General features: G+C 36.3%; 1 protein-coding gene across 1 annotated transcript in view; it reads left to right on the top strand.

Moving 5' to 3' along the window:
• Positions 1 to 14,848, top strand: part of LOC130837233 (cytochrome P450 4X1) — a 47,944-nt gene extending 33,096 nt beyond the window's left edge. Inside the window, exons 7-12 of the mRNA XM_057710048.1 lie at positions 7,616 to 7,722; positions 8,275 to 8,465; positions 10,857 to 10,990; positions 12,346 to 12,410; positions 13,797 to 13,879; positions 14,631 to 14,848. Of these exons, the coding sequence (XP_057566031.1) occupies positions 7,616 to 7,722; positions 8,275 to 8,465; positions 10,857 to 10,990; positions 12,346 to 12,410; positions 13,797 to 13,879; positions 14,631 to 14,799 (749 nt within the window). The 3' untranslated portion in view covers positions 14,800 to 14,848. The remainder of the gene's footprint in view (positions 1 to 7,615; positions 7,723 to 8,274; positions 8,466 to 10,856; positions 10,991 to 12,345; positions 12,411 to 13,796; positions 13,880 to 14,630) is intronic.
• The last annotated feature ends 1,156 nt before the right edge of the window (positions 14,849 to 16,004 follow it).

Below are 16,004 nucleotides of genomic sequence, written 5' to 3'. Positions count from 1 at the left end.
CATTAGCTAGGGCTTCCAGTACAATGTTGAATTGGAGTGATAAGAGGGTACATCCTTGCCTTTATCTGATCTTAGTGGGAAAGCATCTAGTTTCTCACTATTAAATAAGATTAGATGTAGGGTTTTGATAGATTTTCTCTACCAAGTTAGGGAAGTTCCTTCTCTATTTCTAGTTTGCTGAGAGTTTTTTTTTAAAATCATGAATGGGTGTTGGATTTTATCAAATGTTTTCTCTGAATTTTTGATATGGTCATATCTTCTTTAGTTTGTTGATGTGATAGATTACATTAATGTTTGAATGTTAAACTAGCCTTGCATACTTGGAATAAATCCCCCTTGGTCATGGTATATAATTCCTTTTATGCATTGTTGGATTCAGTTTGCTAATATTTTGTTGAGCATTTTTGCATCTGTGTTCATAAGATATATTAGTTTGTAGTTTTCTTTTCTTGTAATGCCTTTGGTTTTGGTGTGAGGATAATGGCCGATCGCATAAAATGAGTCAGGAAGTACTCCCTCTGCTTCTATTTTCTGGAAGAGATTGTAGAGAATTGGCAGAATTTCTTCCCTAAATGTTTGGTAGAATTCATCAGTGAAATCAACCAGGCCTGGTCCTTTCTGTTTTGGAAGGTTATTAATTATTGACTTAAACTCTTTTATAGATGTCTATTCAGATTAGCTATTTCTTTTTTGGCTTTTGGTAGATTGTGTCTTTCTAGAAATTGACCCATTTCAACTAGATTATCAAATTTCTGAGCATAGAGTTGTTCATAGTATTTTTTTGTTATCTTTTTAACGTCTATAAGATCAGCAGTGGTGGTTCCTTTTATATCTGATATTACCAATTTGTGTCTTCTCTCTTTCTTCCTTAGTAAACCTGGCTAGAGATTTATCAGCTTTATTGATCTTTTCTAAGAGCCAATTTTTGGTTTCGTTGATTTTATCTCTTGATTTCCTATTTCAATTTTATTGCTTTCTGCTTGAATTTTTATTATTTCTTTTCTTCTACTCAATTTGGGCTTAATTTTTTCTTCTTTTTCTATTTCCCAAGGTAGAAGCTTAGATTATTGATTTTAGATCTTTCTTCTTTTCTGATAATTCATTTAATGCTATAAATTTCCCTCTAAGCACTGCTTTTACTGCATTCACAATTTTGATTAGTTGTATTTGAATTTTCATTTGATTCAGAATACTTTTTAAATTGCTCTTGAGACTGCTTCTATGACTCGTGTTATTTAGAAGTGTGTGGTTTATTCTCCAAATATTTTGGGGTTTTCCAAGTATCTTTCTGTTATTGATTTCTATTCCATTGTGGTTTAAGAGCATACATTGTATGATTTCTGTTCTTTTAAAATTTAGGGTGTGGCTTATGGCCCAGTTTATGGTCTTTCTTGGTCAATAGCTCTGTGTGAGCTTGAAAAGGAGGTGTATTCTGCTATTGTTGGATGGGGTATTCTATAGATATCAGATTCACTTGATTGATGATATTGTTCAGTTCAACTATGTCCTTGCTGGTTTTCTGCCTACTGGATCTGTCCATTTACTGATAGAGGGGTATTGAAGTCTCCAAGTATGATAGTAGATTTATCTGTTTCTTCTTGTAGTCTTAATAGTTTTTGCCTCATGCATTTTGAGACTCTGTCGTTAGGCACATACACACTAAAGATCATTGTCTTCTTGGATAATCAACCCCTTTATCATTATGTAATGCCCTTCTTTATCCCTAATAATTTTCTTTTCTCTGAAATCTCTTCTGTCTAAAACTAATATAGCTTCTCCAGTTTTCTTTTGGTTAGTTTGCATGGTATATATTTCTCTATCCCTTTACTTTTAATCTATGTGTATCTTTATATATTTAAAGTGGGTAAAAAAAAAAGTGGGTTTCTTGTAGACAACATACAGTTGGGTCTTGTTTGTTCATTCCATTCTGACAGTCTGTCTTTTAATTGGTCTATTAAACAATTGACATTTAAAGTGATTGTAGATATAGTTGCATTACTAGCTAACATATTTGTTAGTTCTTGCTATTCATTGCTTTTTTTCTAAATTGAGGTAATATTGGTTTACAAGGTTTATGTAAACATTATATTTCAACTACTGTATACACTATAGCGTGGTTCACCACCAAAAGTTTAGTTTCCACTGGTCACCATACAGTTGATCCCCTTTACCCATTTCTCCCTGCCCCACCCCCCTTCCCCTTTTGTAACCACTACTCTATTCTCTATATTTATGTGTCTTTTTTGGTGGGGGGTTGTTTGTTTATTATTATTTTTATAATCCACATATGAGTGAAATCATACAGTATTTGTCTTTCTTCATCTGACTTATTTCACTTAGCATAATACCTAAGTCATCCATGTTGCTGCAAATGGCAAGATTTCATGTTTCTAATGGCTGAGTAGTATTCCACAGTATGTATGTGTGTGTGTGTATATATACACATTTTTTATCCATTCAACCATTGATGGGCACTTAGGTTGTTTCCATATCTTGACTATTGTAAATAATGCTGCAAAGAATATAAGGGTGCATATATCTTTTCAAATTAGTGTTTTTGTTTTCTTAGATAAATACCCAGAAGTGGAATGACAGGATCACATTGTAGTTCTTAATTTTTTGAGGAGTCACCATACTGTTTTCCATAGTGGCTACACCAGTTTACATTCCCACCATCAGTGCATGAGGGTTTCCTTTTCTCCACCCTCACCAGCATTTACTATTTCTTGTCTTTTTGATAGTAACCATTCTAACAGAGATGAGATGATATCCCATTGTGGTTTTGATTCACATTTCCTTAATAATTAGTGATGTTGAACAACTTTTCATATGGCTGTTGGCCATCCATATATCTTCTTTGGAAAAATGTCTATTCAGCTTCTCTGCCCATTGATATTGAGTTAAATGAGTTCTTTATAGATGTTGGATATCACACCCTTATCAGATATATAATTTATAATATCTTTTCCCATTAGTAGGTTGCATTTTCATTTTCCTTCTCTGCAAAAGCTTTTTAGTTTGATGTAGTCTCATTTGTGTATTTTTGCTTTTTTTCCCTTGCCTGAGGAGACAGATCCAAGAAAAAAAAAACAAAACTTTTAAGACTGATGTCAAATAGTGTACTATCTATGATTCCTTTATTTTATGGTTTCAGGTCTTAAGTCTTTAATCCACTTTGAGTCTAATTTTGTATATGGTACAGTTTCTCTTCTCTTCTCTTCTTTTCCCTTCTCTTCTCTTCTCTTTTTTACTTTTTTTTCTTTCTTTCTTTCTTTTTTTTTGCATGTAGCTGTCCAATTTTCCCAACTCCATTTATTGAAGAGACTGTGTTTTCCCCATTATATATTCTTGCCTCCTTCATCATAGTATAATTGACCATATAAATTTGGGTTTATTTCTGGGGTCTCTATTCTGTTCCATTGACCTATGTGTCTATTTTAGTACCAGTACCATACTGTTTTGATTATCATAGCTTTGTAGTATAGTTTCAATTTGGGAGTATGATACTCCAGTATTGTTCTTCTTTCTCAAGATTGCTTTGGCTATTTGAGGTCTTTTGTGGTTCCATACAAATTTTAGGATTGTGTGTTCTAGTTCTGTGAAAAAATGGCATTGATATTTTGATAGGAACACCACTGAATCCATAGATTGCTTTGGGTAGTATGGACATTTTAATGATATTGATTATTCCAGTCCATGAGCATGCTATATCTCTCCACTTATTTGTGTAGTCTTCAGTTTCTTTCCTCAGTGTCTTATAGTTTTCATAGTACACATTTTTCACCTCTTTAAATTTATTCATAAGGTATTTTATTCTTTTTGAGGCAATTGTAAATGGGATTGTTTCCTTTGTTCCCTTTCTCTTAGTTCATCATTAGTATATAGAAGTGCAACCTATTTCTGCATATTAATTTTGTATTCTGCAACTTTAGTGAATTCATTTGTTAATTTTAACAATTTTTGGTGGTGTCTTTGGGTTTTTTTATATATATTATAATGTCATCTGCAAATAGTGACAGTTTTACTACTTCCTTTCCAATTTGTATGGCTTTTATTTCTTTTTCTTGCCTAATTATTGTGGATAGGACTTCAAATACTATGGTGAATAAAAGTGGTGAGAGTGGGCATTCTTGTCTTGTTCTTGCTATTAGAACAAGACAAGAATGGTTGTTACTTTCACCATCGAGTGTGACGTTAGCTGTGAGTTTGTCATATATGACCTTTATTATGTTGAGGTGTATTCCCTATATACCAACTTTGTTAAGAGTTTTTAATCATAAATGGATGTTGAATGTTGTCAAAAGCTTTTTCTGCATCTCTGAGATGATCATCTGACTTTCCCCCTCAATTTGTTAATGTAGTGTTTCAGATTGGTTGATTTGAGGATGTTAAATCATCTCTGCATCCCTGGAATGAATCCTACATGATCATGGTATATGATACTTTTAATGTATTGTTGAATTCAATTTGTTAATATTTTATTGAGGATATTTGCATCTATGTTAATCAGGGATATTGGCCTGTAATTTTCTTTCTTTCTTTCTTTCTTTTTTTGGTATCTTTGTCTGGTTTTGGTATCAGGGTAATGTTTGCTTTGTAAAATAGTTTGGAAGTGTTCCTTCCTCTTCAATTTTTTGGAATAATTTGAGAAGGATAAGTATTAACTCTTCTTTAAATGTTTGGTAGAATTTACCTGTGAAGCCATCTGGACCTGGACTTTGTTTTGTGAGAGTTGTTTGATTACTGATTCAATGTTGTTACTAGCAATCTGACTATTTGGATTTTTCTGTTTCTTCATGATTCAGTCTGGAAAGATTGTATGTTTCTAGGAATTTATCCATATCTTCTAGGTCTATTTTGTTGGCATGTAATTGTTACTATTATTCTCTCATGATACTTTATATTTCTGTGGTGTTTGTTATAATTTCCCCTCTTTCATTTCTGATTTTTTTTAGTGGCTCTCTCTTTTTTTCTTGGTGGTATGGCTAAAGGCTTGTCAATTTTGTTTTTCTTTTCAAAGAACCAACTCAATTTCATTGATCTTTTCTACATTCTTTTTAGTCTCTATTTCATGTATTTCCTCTTTAATCTTTATTATTTTCTTTCTTTTACTAATTTTGGGCTTTTCTTGTTCTTCTTTTTCTAGTTTCTTTAAATGTACATTTAGGTTGGTTATTTGAGATTTTTCTTTCTTCTTGAGACAGGCCTATATCACTATGAATTTCCCTCTTAGAACTGCATTTGCTGCATCCCATAGATTTTGGGAAGTTATGTTTCCATTCTCATTTATCTCAATATATTTTTTATTTCCTCTTTGATTTCTTCATTGATCCTTTGATTGGTTAGTAGTATGTTGTTTAGACTCCATTTGCTTATGTTTTTTTCCAGTTTTCTTCCTGTAGTTGATTTATAGTTTGTTGTGGTCAGAAAATATGCTTGATATGATTTCAGTCTTCTTAGATCTATGGAAACTTGTTTTGTAGCCTAGCAGGTGATCACATCTGTGAAGACCCTATTTCCAAATAAGGCTACTTGTGCCAGCTCTGGGTGGACATGAATTTGGTGAGAACATTGTTCAACCCAGCATACACTGTTTCTTTCTCTATGTGGTATGTTTTCTTTGCTTTTCTTGAATATAATATTTTTTCCTTTTATCTGCTAATTCCAAACTCCTAATTTATCCCTCTCCCAAACCCTTTTCCAGTTGATAAACATATTTGTTTTCTATGTTTGTGAGTCTGTTTCTGTTCTGTAAATAAGTTCATTTGTGTCATATTTTCGATTCCACATATAAGTGATATCATATGGTACTTGTCTTTCTTTTAATATAATATCTTTTGATATTTAAGAAGTTTATATTTTTGTTCTATGGCTGCAGTTGTATTTATTCCTTTCATAGATCCTTAATTCCACTTTTCCTTATTTAAATTTTGCTATCTGATTTGTCAATATTTTTTACTGTAATAAAATACACATAGCATAATATTTACTGTCTTAACCTTTTTTAACTGTACAGTTCAGTGCTATCAAGTATATTCACATTGTTGTGTAACCATCACCAGCTTCCATCTCCAGAACTCTTTTTATCTTGCAACAATGAAACTTTGTATCCATTAAATAATAGCTCCTCATTCCACTCTCTCCTTAGCCCCTTGCCACTACCATTCTACTTCCTGTCTGTATGAGTTTGACTAGATACTCCAAGTACCTTATATATGTGGAACCATACAGTATTTGCCCTTTTGTGACTGGTTACTTGATAATTTATCAGTTTTTAATGATATCCACTGATTTTCACTTACTGCCTACACAGTAATGCTATTTTTAGTAGCATTTTTTTCCTTTTAATGTTTATGTGTTCTTCTGCCCACATCTCTATCCTTATTTTATTCTGAGATCTAGAATTAAATCTATGAAATGCCCACCTCAATTATTTTTATTTATTTATTTTTAAAAATATTTATTTATCTGGCTGTGCTGGGTCTTAGTTGCTGCAGGTGGGCTCCTTAGTTGCAGCTCAAGGACTTCTTAGTTGTTTCTCACAAGCTCCTTAGTTGTGGCATGCAGGCTCCTTAGTTATGGCATGTGAACTCTTCATTGCAGCATGCATGTGGGATCTAGTTCCCTGACCAGGGATTGAACCCGGTCCCCTGCATTGGGAGCACAGAGTCTTAACTACTGCACCACCAGGGAAGCCCCCCACCTCAGTTCTTTTAATAAAGTTTTCCCAGTACTTTCTTGGTTGGATGAAGCTCATCCATTATAGATTTCTCAGGATGGGCTCATAGCACAGCATTTTCTGAGTTCATGCAAATTTATAACTGTTTTTTGGTAGACTTGATATTTGAAAGACAATTTTGCTGGATATAAAATACTTGTCTCACACTATTTCCTTGAGTTTTTTTTTTAAATGCTCTAATCTTGCCTTGATTTCTTTATTGTTCTTGAGAAGTATGATGCTAGCTTAATTTGTCATACTTAAAAGTCATTTGGTACCTTTGCCTGGAATCTCTGAGGATTTCCTTTCCTCTGTCTTTAATATCAAGTAGTTTTATTAGGATATATATCAGAATTGGTTATTCTCTTCCAATTTTTCCAAGCATAGTATGAGCCTTTTAATATGTAGATTTAATTTTTCTCTTATTTCCAGAAAGTTTTCTTGGATTATAATTTTAAATATTCTGTTCCATATTTTTTTTCTTTTAACCCCTTCAGTTATACATATGTTGGCATTTCTTTGTTTGTCTTTCTTTTCATTCCATTTCATGTGATACCTTTTCCATGAAAATGAGAGTTTAGATTGAGGAAGAAGAGAATAATTGGTCACTTGCACCTGAATTTGAAATTGTTTTAATTATATTGCCTACTTAGTTATATAAAGTATATTTTTGGTCAGTTGTGTTTGTCTCTGGAACTTTGACCAAAAGTTGTCATTTGATGGGAAAATATACATCTGCATAAATTAAATCTATTTAAATATAATGTACCCACTTTGACCTCAGGAAATTAGGCAAGATTTGAAACTATTCATGGGCCATGGCTTTTTCTGTAATTTATTTTACTTTGATTGACTTTGCTGTCACTTTGGTAATGGGGAATTTTTATTCTACCCCAGAAAAGATAATCCAGGATAGAAAGAATTCCCTCAAGGATGAGAATAAACAGATTAACACTCAGAAGAGGAAGTACCGGGATTTTCTGGATATTGTCCTTTCTGCTCAGGTAAATCTTTCAAATTTTGAGCCTGTGTGTGTATCTAGTTGATTGTGTGGGTAGTTGGATGAGTGGGGAGGAGGGAAAATAGATCAACTAAGCTTAACAGTTCTTTTGAATTGGTAGTTGGTGCTGTACAGTTTGAGATAAAAACTGAATACTGCAACTCTGTTACTAGAGAGAGTCAGATAAGATTAAAGTTTTCACTGATTCAACAGGATTTGGTGATTATCATAAAGATACATGATAGTTCAGGGAAACACAGGAAAATGAATCATAGAGCAAGCTGATAAGATGATGAGGAGGAGGTGCTGGAAAGTCTGGATAAATCTGGCAGAATGATTGCAGGAACTCTTTGCAGGGCCTGCTTTTCTTATCTATCTTTGGTTCTCCTTTATGCTCTGGGCAAAGTGTGGCTCATAGTATATATTTGTGGAAATGAAAAAAAAATTAAAACTCTTATTTGATACTCAATTTTCCCCCTAAAACCATGATTTCGATTGGGGCTCCAAACATCTGTAAACTGACATTGCATAAAAATATCTCTACTGTTCTTTCTAGGCTGGAAATGGCGACAGCTTCTCAGATACTGACCTACGGTCTGAGGTGAATACTTTCATGTTGGCAGGGCATGAATCTGTGACAGGAGGCATTTGCTGGCTCCTCTACCACCTGGCTCTGTACCCTGAGCATCAGGAGAGATGCCGGGAGGAGATCAGGGGCATCCTGGGGGATGGGTCTTCCATCACCTGGTAAGAACTGCATCTCTAAACAGTTCATCCTAGTTTTCCTCCTGGGATTTTGCTTTATTCTCTCCTCTTGGTGACCATAGTGTTTCAGGATATATATATATACACACACGTACATACACGTACGCAGAAGAGGCAGGCAACAATTCTTCTCTTTTTCTCCTTATCCCTTTGTCTTTTGCGCTCACTCATCCATAAGTTATCTATTTCATTGTTTTTCTAGTCAGTGGTGTGTAAAATGTCCTATTTCTTTCTTTCACTCAGGTACATTGGAAATGGGGACATGATCCCTATATTTGCACTCATAGCTTGAATGGTAGGGCTCAAGTGGAGCTCCACTTCAGAGAGATCTGAGTGCGCATCTGTAGTTTTAAGCCTCACTGTAGACATTCTCTCCCATCTCAGGATCAGCTTTGGACTTAGAACATAGTAATAAATGACACACACTGTACTTGAGGTTAGCAAATATGGGCTGAGTATATTTAAGTACTGAGGCACTTAAAAAGGTGCAAGATTTGGTGTAGGTTCTGCCCTCAACAAGGTCATACTCTAATACAGAAGACTGGTCCCCTTACAGTTGATTGCAGTATAACATGGTGACGGTGATGAGAGAGATATGCACTTGTGACCACAGAGATTTAGATTAGACCAGCACCTAAATTGGCATGAGGGGCTCAAGAAGAATCCTGGGAGATTGACACTTAAGCTTCCTCTTATAGGATGGGTAGGAGTTAGCCAGGTGGAAAACATCAACTCCATTTGGCTAGACTCTGAGCATCTCTTGCTGTTAGTGAAGCCCAGGTTATAGATTTGCCCCTCAGACATGATATTTGCAAGGAAAACACAGGTCCTTGATACAAGCCACTCTCTTCATCCTAGCTAGATATTTCAAATATCATTGTTTTACTGGTCAAAGAAAGATAGAAATGACAACCCAGCCCAGTGACTAGGGGGAAAACACCATGTTTCAAATGCAAAAGTCAGGTCTGTTAGAACACTTGTAAAGAAAAATTTGAATTTATATAGGTAGAGTAGAGATCTCACTTTTTGTAATGAAAGAGTCATTTCCAACCATAAATTAAAGATCTAATCTGTATACCACAAGATGCAGTGTTAAGTATTGTTTTTATTCATTTGTTGAGTTTAGAAACAAACGCTGTATATCACATCATAACATTTTAACCTTAATTAGGGTAGATATATATATATATATAATTTGATTAGGGTAAATATATATACAACTCAAATATTGACCCTCTTGTTTTTGTTTGGCCTATGTGAAATGTGAACACTGTAAAGAAATCTTTGCCAGATGAGAAAACAAAGTCCAGAGGATCTGTTAACTACCATTTATTTTAACGAAGAAACAGCACCAATATTATAGAGAATAAAATGTGGTCTATAGTTACATTTTAAAATATTTCTCATTGTGATTTTTTTATTGGAATATAGTTGCTTTACAGTGTTGTTAGTTTCTGCTGTACAATGAAGTGAATCAGCTACATGTATACATATATCCTCTCCCTCTTGGGGCTCCCTCCCACCCCACCCCCCTTCCCACCCATCTAGGTCATCACTGAGCTGAGTTCCCTGTGCTATATAGAAGGTTCCCACTAGCTATCTATTTTACACATGGTAGTGTATATATGTCAATATTAATCTCCCAATTTGTCCCACCCACCCCTCCCCCATTGTGTCCACACGTCCATTTTCTACATCTGCATCTCTATACCTGCCCTGCAAATAGGTTCATCTGTACCATTTTTCTAGATTCCACATATATGTGTTAATATACGATATATGTTTTTTTCTTTCTGACTTATCTTGCTCTGTATGCCAGAGTATAACTCCATCCACATCTCTACAAATGAACCAGTTTTATTCCTTTTTATGTCTGAGTAATGTTCCATTGTATATATGTACCACTTTCTTTATCCATTCATCTGTCAATGGACATTTAGGTTGCCTCCATATCTTGGCTCTTGTAAATAGTGCTGCAATGAACTTTGGGGTGCATGTATCTTTTCAAATTAGAGTTATCTCCAGAAATAATATCCAGGAGTAGGATGGCAGGATCATATGGAAACTCTACTTTTAGTTTTTTGAGAACCCTCCATACTGTTTTCCACGGTGGCTACACCAGTTTACATTCCCACCAACAGTGTGGGAGGGTTCCCTTTTTTCCACACTCCATGGTGATGATATTTGGTACTTGTTTGGTTCCTCTTCCTCTGGGACCTCAGCTGATCCTGAGGGAGAAAGAGTCCCATTTTACATAAACCAATTGGTAAAATAGCTTTTACCAGGAACAAACATCAAATGGAAAAATGTATCAGTATTTACAAACTCGATGTGGAGTCTGAGTTCTTCTTGCTCCCTCTCTTGTCCTCACAGGGACCAGCTGGGTGAGATGTCATACACCACAATGTGCATTAAGGAGTCACTCCGCTTGGCACCTCCAGTCCTATCCTTTTCCAGAGAACTCAGCAAGCCCATTACCTTCCCAGATGGACGCTCCTTGCCTGCAGGTCTTAGCATTCTTTTCCTAAGCAGTTTTTAGAGACTGAGGGATCCTGGGGACCTCAGTGACAAAGACCAGAGAGTTTCTTAACTCTCAGAGGAGTCAAAAGGCAATCCTAAGGACAGCTGGCTTAGGGTTTATGATGGTGGGTAATGCCTTGACCAGATATGGGTTTCAGAGACTTTCCTGAAGGCACAGAGTCATTTGAAGCAAAGCTATGAACAGAACCTATATCACCAGAATCCCAACTCAAGGGTTTCTTCCATTATGGGACATCATTTCTAAGATAATCCTGGTTTGGCTGAGTTTGAGACCAGGCAAGACTTCTTGGGAGATGAACACCATTATCTTTATCTAGCAGACCCAAGGCGGGCCTTTGTCTCCATCACCACCATGATACTACCCTAATAAGTATGGAGCACTTGAAAGTTTACATAGAACCTTCAAATAGATTACCTCATTTTTCCCCCCCTTGGAACGTGATCTTAGCAGATGCTTATATATGCTTTGCAGTTTACAAAGCACTTTCAGACACTTTGGGTGTAGCCAAAAACCTACTGGAGGACACCAAAGTGCAGATGAGCAGAGCTAGAACCTGCTCAGAGGTCCCACCCCCAGTGCTCTTCAGAACAACACAAGTATCTGAGAGGGCAAGAGGGAGGCAGAGAGATTACGTGAGACACCCTCCACTTATCTGCTCAGTGTTCTATTAGCTCTTGCCCTTAGGAACAAGACAATGGGATTGTTTGTAGCAATACCAATAGCCTGTCACTTACTGTCACTTTGTTGACAGATTCAGAGTTACTTTACAAAATTATTTCTGGTAACCAAATAATCCTGAGGTTATCTCACCTCTGTGATTTTTTCCTTTATTTTTGTCTTTTTATTTTCATTTCTTCCTTCTATCTTTTTAAAAATCCCCATACCACATGAATATTTGCCAAAATTCCCTACCTTCAGCGTATGAAGAGCACCAACAGAAACTGGTCATTGGATCTGCGCGATGGAAGTACAATCCTGTTTTTAAATGTACCCAAGCTGTTGCGTCTGGGTACTTTATAGTCTGTTAGTAGATATATAAGTAATTTCCAGAGGTGGCAGACAACATAAGCATAGGCTATCATTTTGACATGATACCAATAGCTCCTTAAGATAGAATCAGGTATTAAATAGATCTTTGATTTGAAAACTAAGGTGCCACCAAACCCCATCTTCACCACTAGCATCAGCTACAGCTCACAGAGCTGTGCCAGGAGTTAGCTCTTTCCCTTCAAGAAGAAAAATGTTACTGAAGAGCAGTATAGCAGGAGCTCATAACTTGGTCTTTCTCTTGCAATCTCTTTTATTTCCTTCCTTTTTCAGGAATGAGTGTGGTTCTCAGTATTTGGGGTCTCCACCGCAACCCTGCCATCTGGGAAAATCCAAAGGTATGACAGTCTTACACATAAATACTTCAAAGAACTAATGCTGTGCAATTTACCTTTCGTTAGCTGTGCATGGAAGTGGCAAATGACACAACAAAACAAGAATAAACATAACCAAAAATGTAAAATTTTTCCACTAAAGAACAACTGTTCTCTTCCCCTTTTCCTTCTCTCTCTTGCTTAGGATGAACAGATTGGCATAATGGCACACAAGCTGCTGTAAATTGCCACAGTCTGTATTTCAGTCATTTACTTAATGAACTCTACCAAGCACTTACCCAGATATCTGCAAGAGTGTAGACTATCAACGGTCATTCGGGCAACTCAGATTCTCCTTTGCTGGATGTAACAATAAGGATTCTGGCAGGCTATCAATGACACACTCAAATTGGGCTATTTGAGGAGAGTTTTATAAAGGAACCCTCTGAGTAGGGTTTAGGAAAAGCAAAATGGAGCGAATAACTGCTGAAGTGCTTACCACTTCTAAGCCTGGTGGACACGAGAGAGAGGGTTCGAAAACCTGGAGACAGATGGCTGCTGAGAAAGGCCATCAGAGAGGAATGGTGGCCATCAGTAGAGCATGCAGTTAACCTAAGGCAGCCTGGCTGAAAGGAGCCCAGGGAATAAATACACTGAACTCTTCTCCCACTCTCCAGATTTCCTATCGATGCCTTTTATTGGCCAAACCCAACAGGAAACCCCATGGGTCAGTTTGGAGACCACAGCAAGGTGGCAAAGGGAGGAGAGAGGATCTGGAGAGGCAAAAAGATGTGTAGCTTAGCTGAGTTCCTTGAAACTGTAAACACAACGTGTGCAGATACTTCTTTTTCCATATGCTGCTAGTTTCAAATCTGTTATGTGTAATGGGAGGTTGGACAACTGATCACATAGGTCATTTTGGCTTGACTTCCAAGTAGGTGCACTCCTACCTCCAAAGTGAAAATAATACCACCAGCCATGGTATTTCTGCTTTCCCCTTACCCAATTTGGGTAGCACACTAATCAATTGGGAGGCCAGACAAGGTCTGCAGGTCTGGAGTTGTGCTGTCCAGGGTGGTAGCCATTAACCACAAGCGGCTATGGAGCACTTGAAATGTGGCTGGTCAGAATTGAGATGTGCTAGAAAAGTAAAATTTTGAAGCTGTAGGACACAAAAATGTGAAATATTTTCTTAATAATTATGTGTATGGAATCCATGTTGGAATGGTCATATTTTCTGTTAAATAAGTTCTACTAAATAAGTTCCCCTTTTAGAAATGTGGCCACCAGAACATTTGAAATTACATATGTGGCTCAACGGTATATTTCTGTGGATCAGTGCTAAGTAGTAGCTTCAGAAATGTGTTAATGGTGTTTTGGGGGTGGGGGGGGGTTGCTCTCTCATTTCAGGTCTTTGACCCCTTGAGGTTCTCTCAGGAAAATAATGATAAGAGGCACTCCCATGCCTACTTACCATTCTCAGCTGGACCAAGGTGAGGACAATTTGAAGTTGTTAAAAATACACAAAAATGTTTACTTGGGAACAGCTCTCTCCCTTCAGCCCCTCAGCTCTATAAATTCTTTATGAAAACTGTATCTTCTCAGCTGACATGAGGTAGATCGTGGTGTCTGTCTGAGCCCCTGAAAGGGCCATTTAGTTTCGTACAGGACAACACCCTTCTCCGCAGCATCCTGTACAGCCATGCCTCAGAAATCTAACTAATGAGGCAAGCTATTGCTCATGGGCTCAATGCAAGTTTACTCCCAATGAAGGAGAGACAATTCTTTTTAAAAATTTATTTCATCTTTTATTTCATATTTTTATTGATACTAAAATCTTAAATTGTAAGATACTTGAAGTGTGCATCATGATTATTTGTGAAAAGATTCCTCCCCATCTAGTTCATTAACACATCGTGTGTGAGAAATTTAAGTTCTACTTTCTTAGCAAATTTCGTTTCTACAGTACAGTGTTATCAACTACAGACACCATGTTTTACAGGAAAAACACTTCTGTGAGCAGCTCTAAGTGCCACCTTGTTTAGGGAGGGCGTCACCTTGAACCTCCCAGCTCACATTCTTGCAGGGCATAATGTAAGTCCATAGTCCAAAAGTTGGTATGAAATTTAGTGTGAAAATTTTGCCTTATTGTGAGCATCAGACTTGTTATTCTAGTATCTTATTAAGGAGTCAGAAGAAACATTAGTTCTTCAAGTCTCTCTTTCTTTCCCTTGGTATCTGCAGGAATTGCATTGGGCAGCATTTTGCCATGGCTGAGTTAAAGGTGGCCATTGCCTTGATTCTGCTCCACTTCAAGGTGACTCCAGACCCCTCCAGGCCCCTTGTCTCCACACCCCATTGTTTCCTCAAACCCAAGAATGGGGTCTACTTGTACCTGAAGAAACTCCCCTAACGTTAGAGCCCAGGATATGAGGATTATATATATTTTGTTTTAAAGTTAAATCACAGCTAATGGTCCAAGAAAATGGAGAGGAATCAAAGTATGGTGGTAGGGTTAAGGGTAGATGGGAGAGGGTCTTTGTAGAGTTTCCCATTATTCAAAAACATTTCTAGGTGACATAGGGTTGCACCTAGATCTGTTTCTGTATGACTGGGAGATTTTCAGATGTTTTCTGTTTGATTCCGGCTATTACTAATGCCGAATATCAAGAATTTGCTAGATGGCTTCCATATAGTTTCTGTTGTTTTAATTTTTTTTCATAATTATGCTAGTAGTAGATGAATGTATGCTCATTGTAAAAGATTTACAACACTAGAAGAGCATATAGAGTAAGAAGTAAAAATCCCACTTCACATAGCCCACACCTCCCTGCCCAATCCTCCTGCTATTCCTAAAAGCAGAATAGTTTGTTGTGTGTTCTTTCAGACTTTTTTTCCTGTACATTTCATATACGCATATGTATTACATATTCTTATCTATGGGATCATATCCATATTGTTCTTGCTTTTTCCACTTAATAAAAATACATCTCATTGCTAATCATGGCTTCATGGAATTCTGTAATGTTGATATACTATAATTTATTTAACTATTTTCTTATTTTTGGATACTTAAGTTACTTTTAGATTTCAAAACATGCTTATTAGCCATTTGTGTTTATCTTTGGTTTTTTCTCTGTGATTTGCATGTCATCTATGTTTATTTTTCTTGAAGTTATCTGTCTTTTTCTTACTGATTCATATGAGTTCTTTGTATATTGTGGATAATAATCTTTGATCATAACTTTTCTTCATAATTTTTCCCCATTCTTGTACTTTTTGAAAACTGTGTTTACGATGTCTGTTACCATATGGGACTTCTAAATTTTCATGAAGTGAGATATATAAACTTTCTTTATGGTCTCTGGGTTTTCAGTCTGGGATAAGAAAGCCCTCATTTGGAATATTATCAAGATAGTCTACATACTTTCCTGGTGCTAACAACTCTTGTGAAGCCTGAATGGGAATTTCTTAATGATTTTGAGATTCACCCCTTATTTGATATTTAAGTGCCAGCTACATGTTAAATATTTTGATACACATTAATAGAGACTCAGTGGATTAATAGACATGGTCCCTGACTTCATGGAGCTTCTGTTCTAAAGTGGAAGATGAATA

The sequence above is a fragment of the Hippopotamus amphibius genome, chromosome 1, assembly GCF_030028045.1.
Source record: "Hippopotamus amphibius kiboko isolate mHipAmp2 chromosome 1, mHipAmp2.hap2, whole genome shotgun sequence".
NCBI lineage: Eukaryota > Metazoa > Chordata > Mammalia > Artiodactyla > Hippopotamidae > Hippopotamus > Hippopotamus amphibius.
Note: the sequence above shows the minus strand (reverse complement) of the source record. Positions and strands in the feature narration are given on the sequence as shown.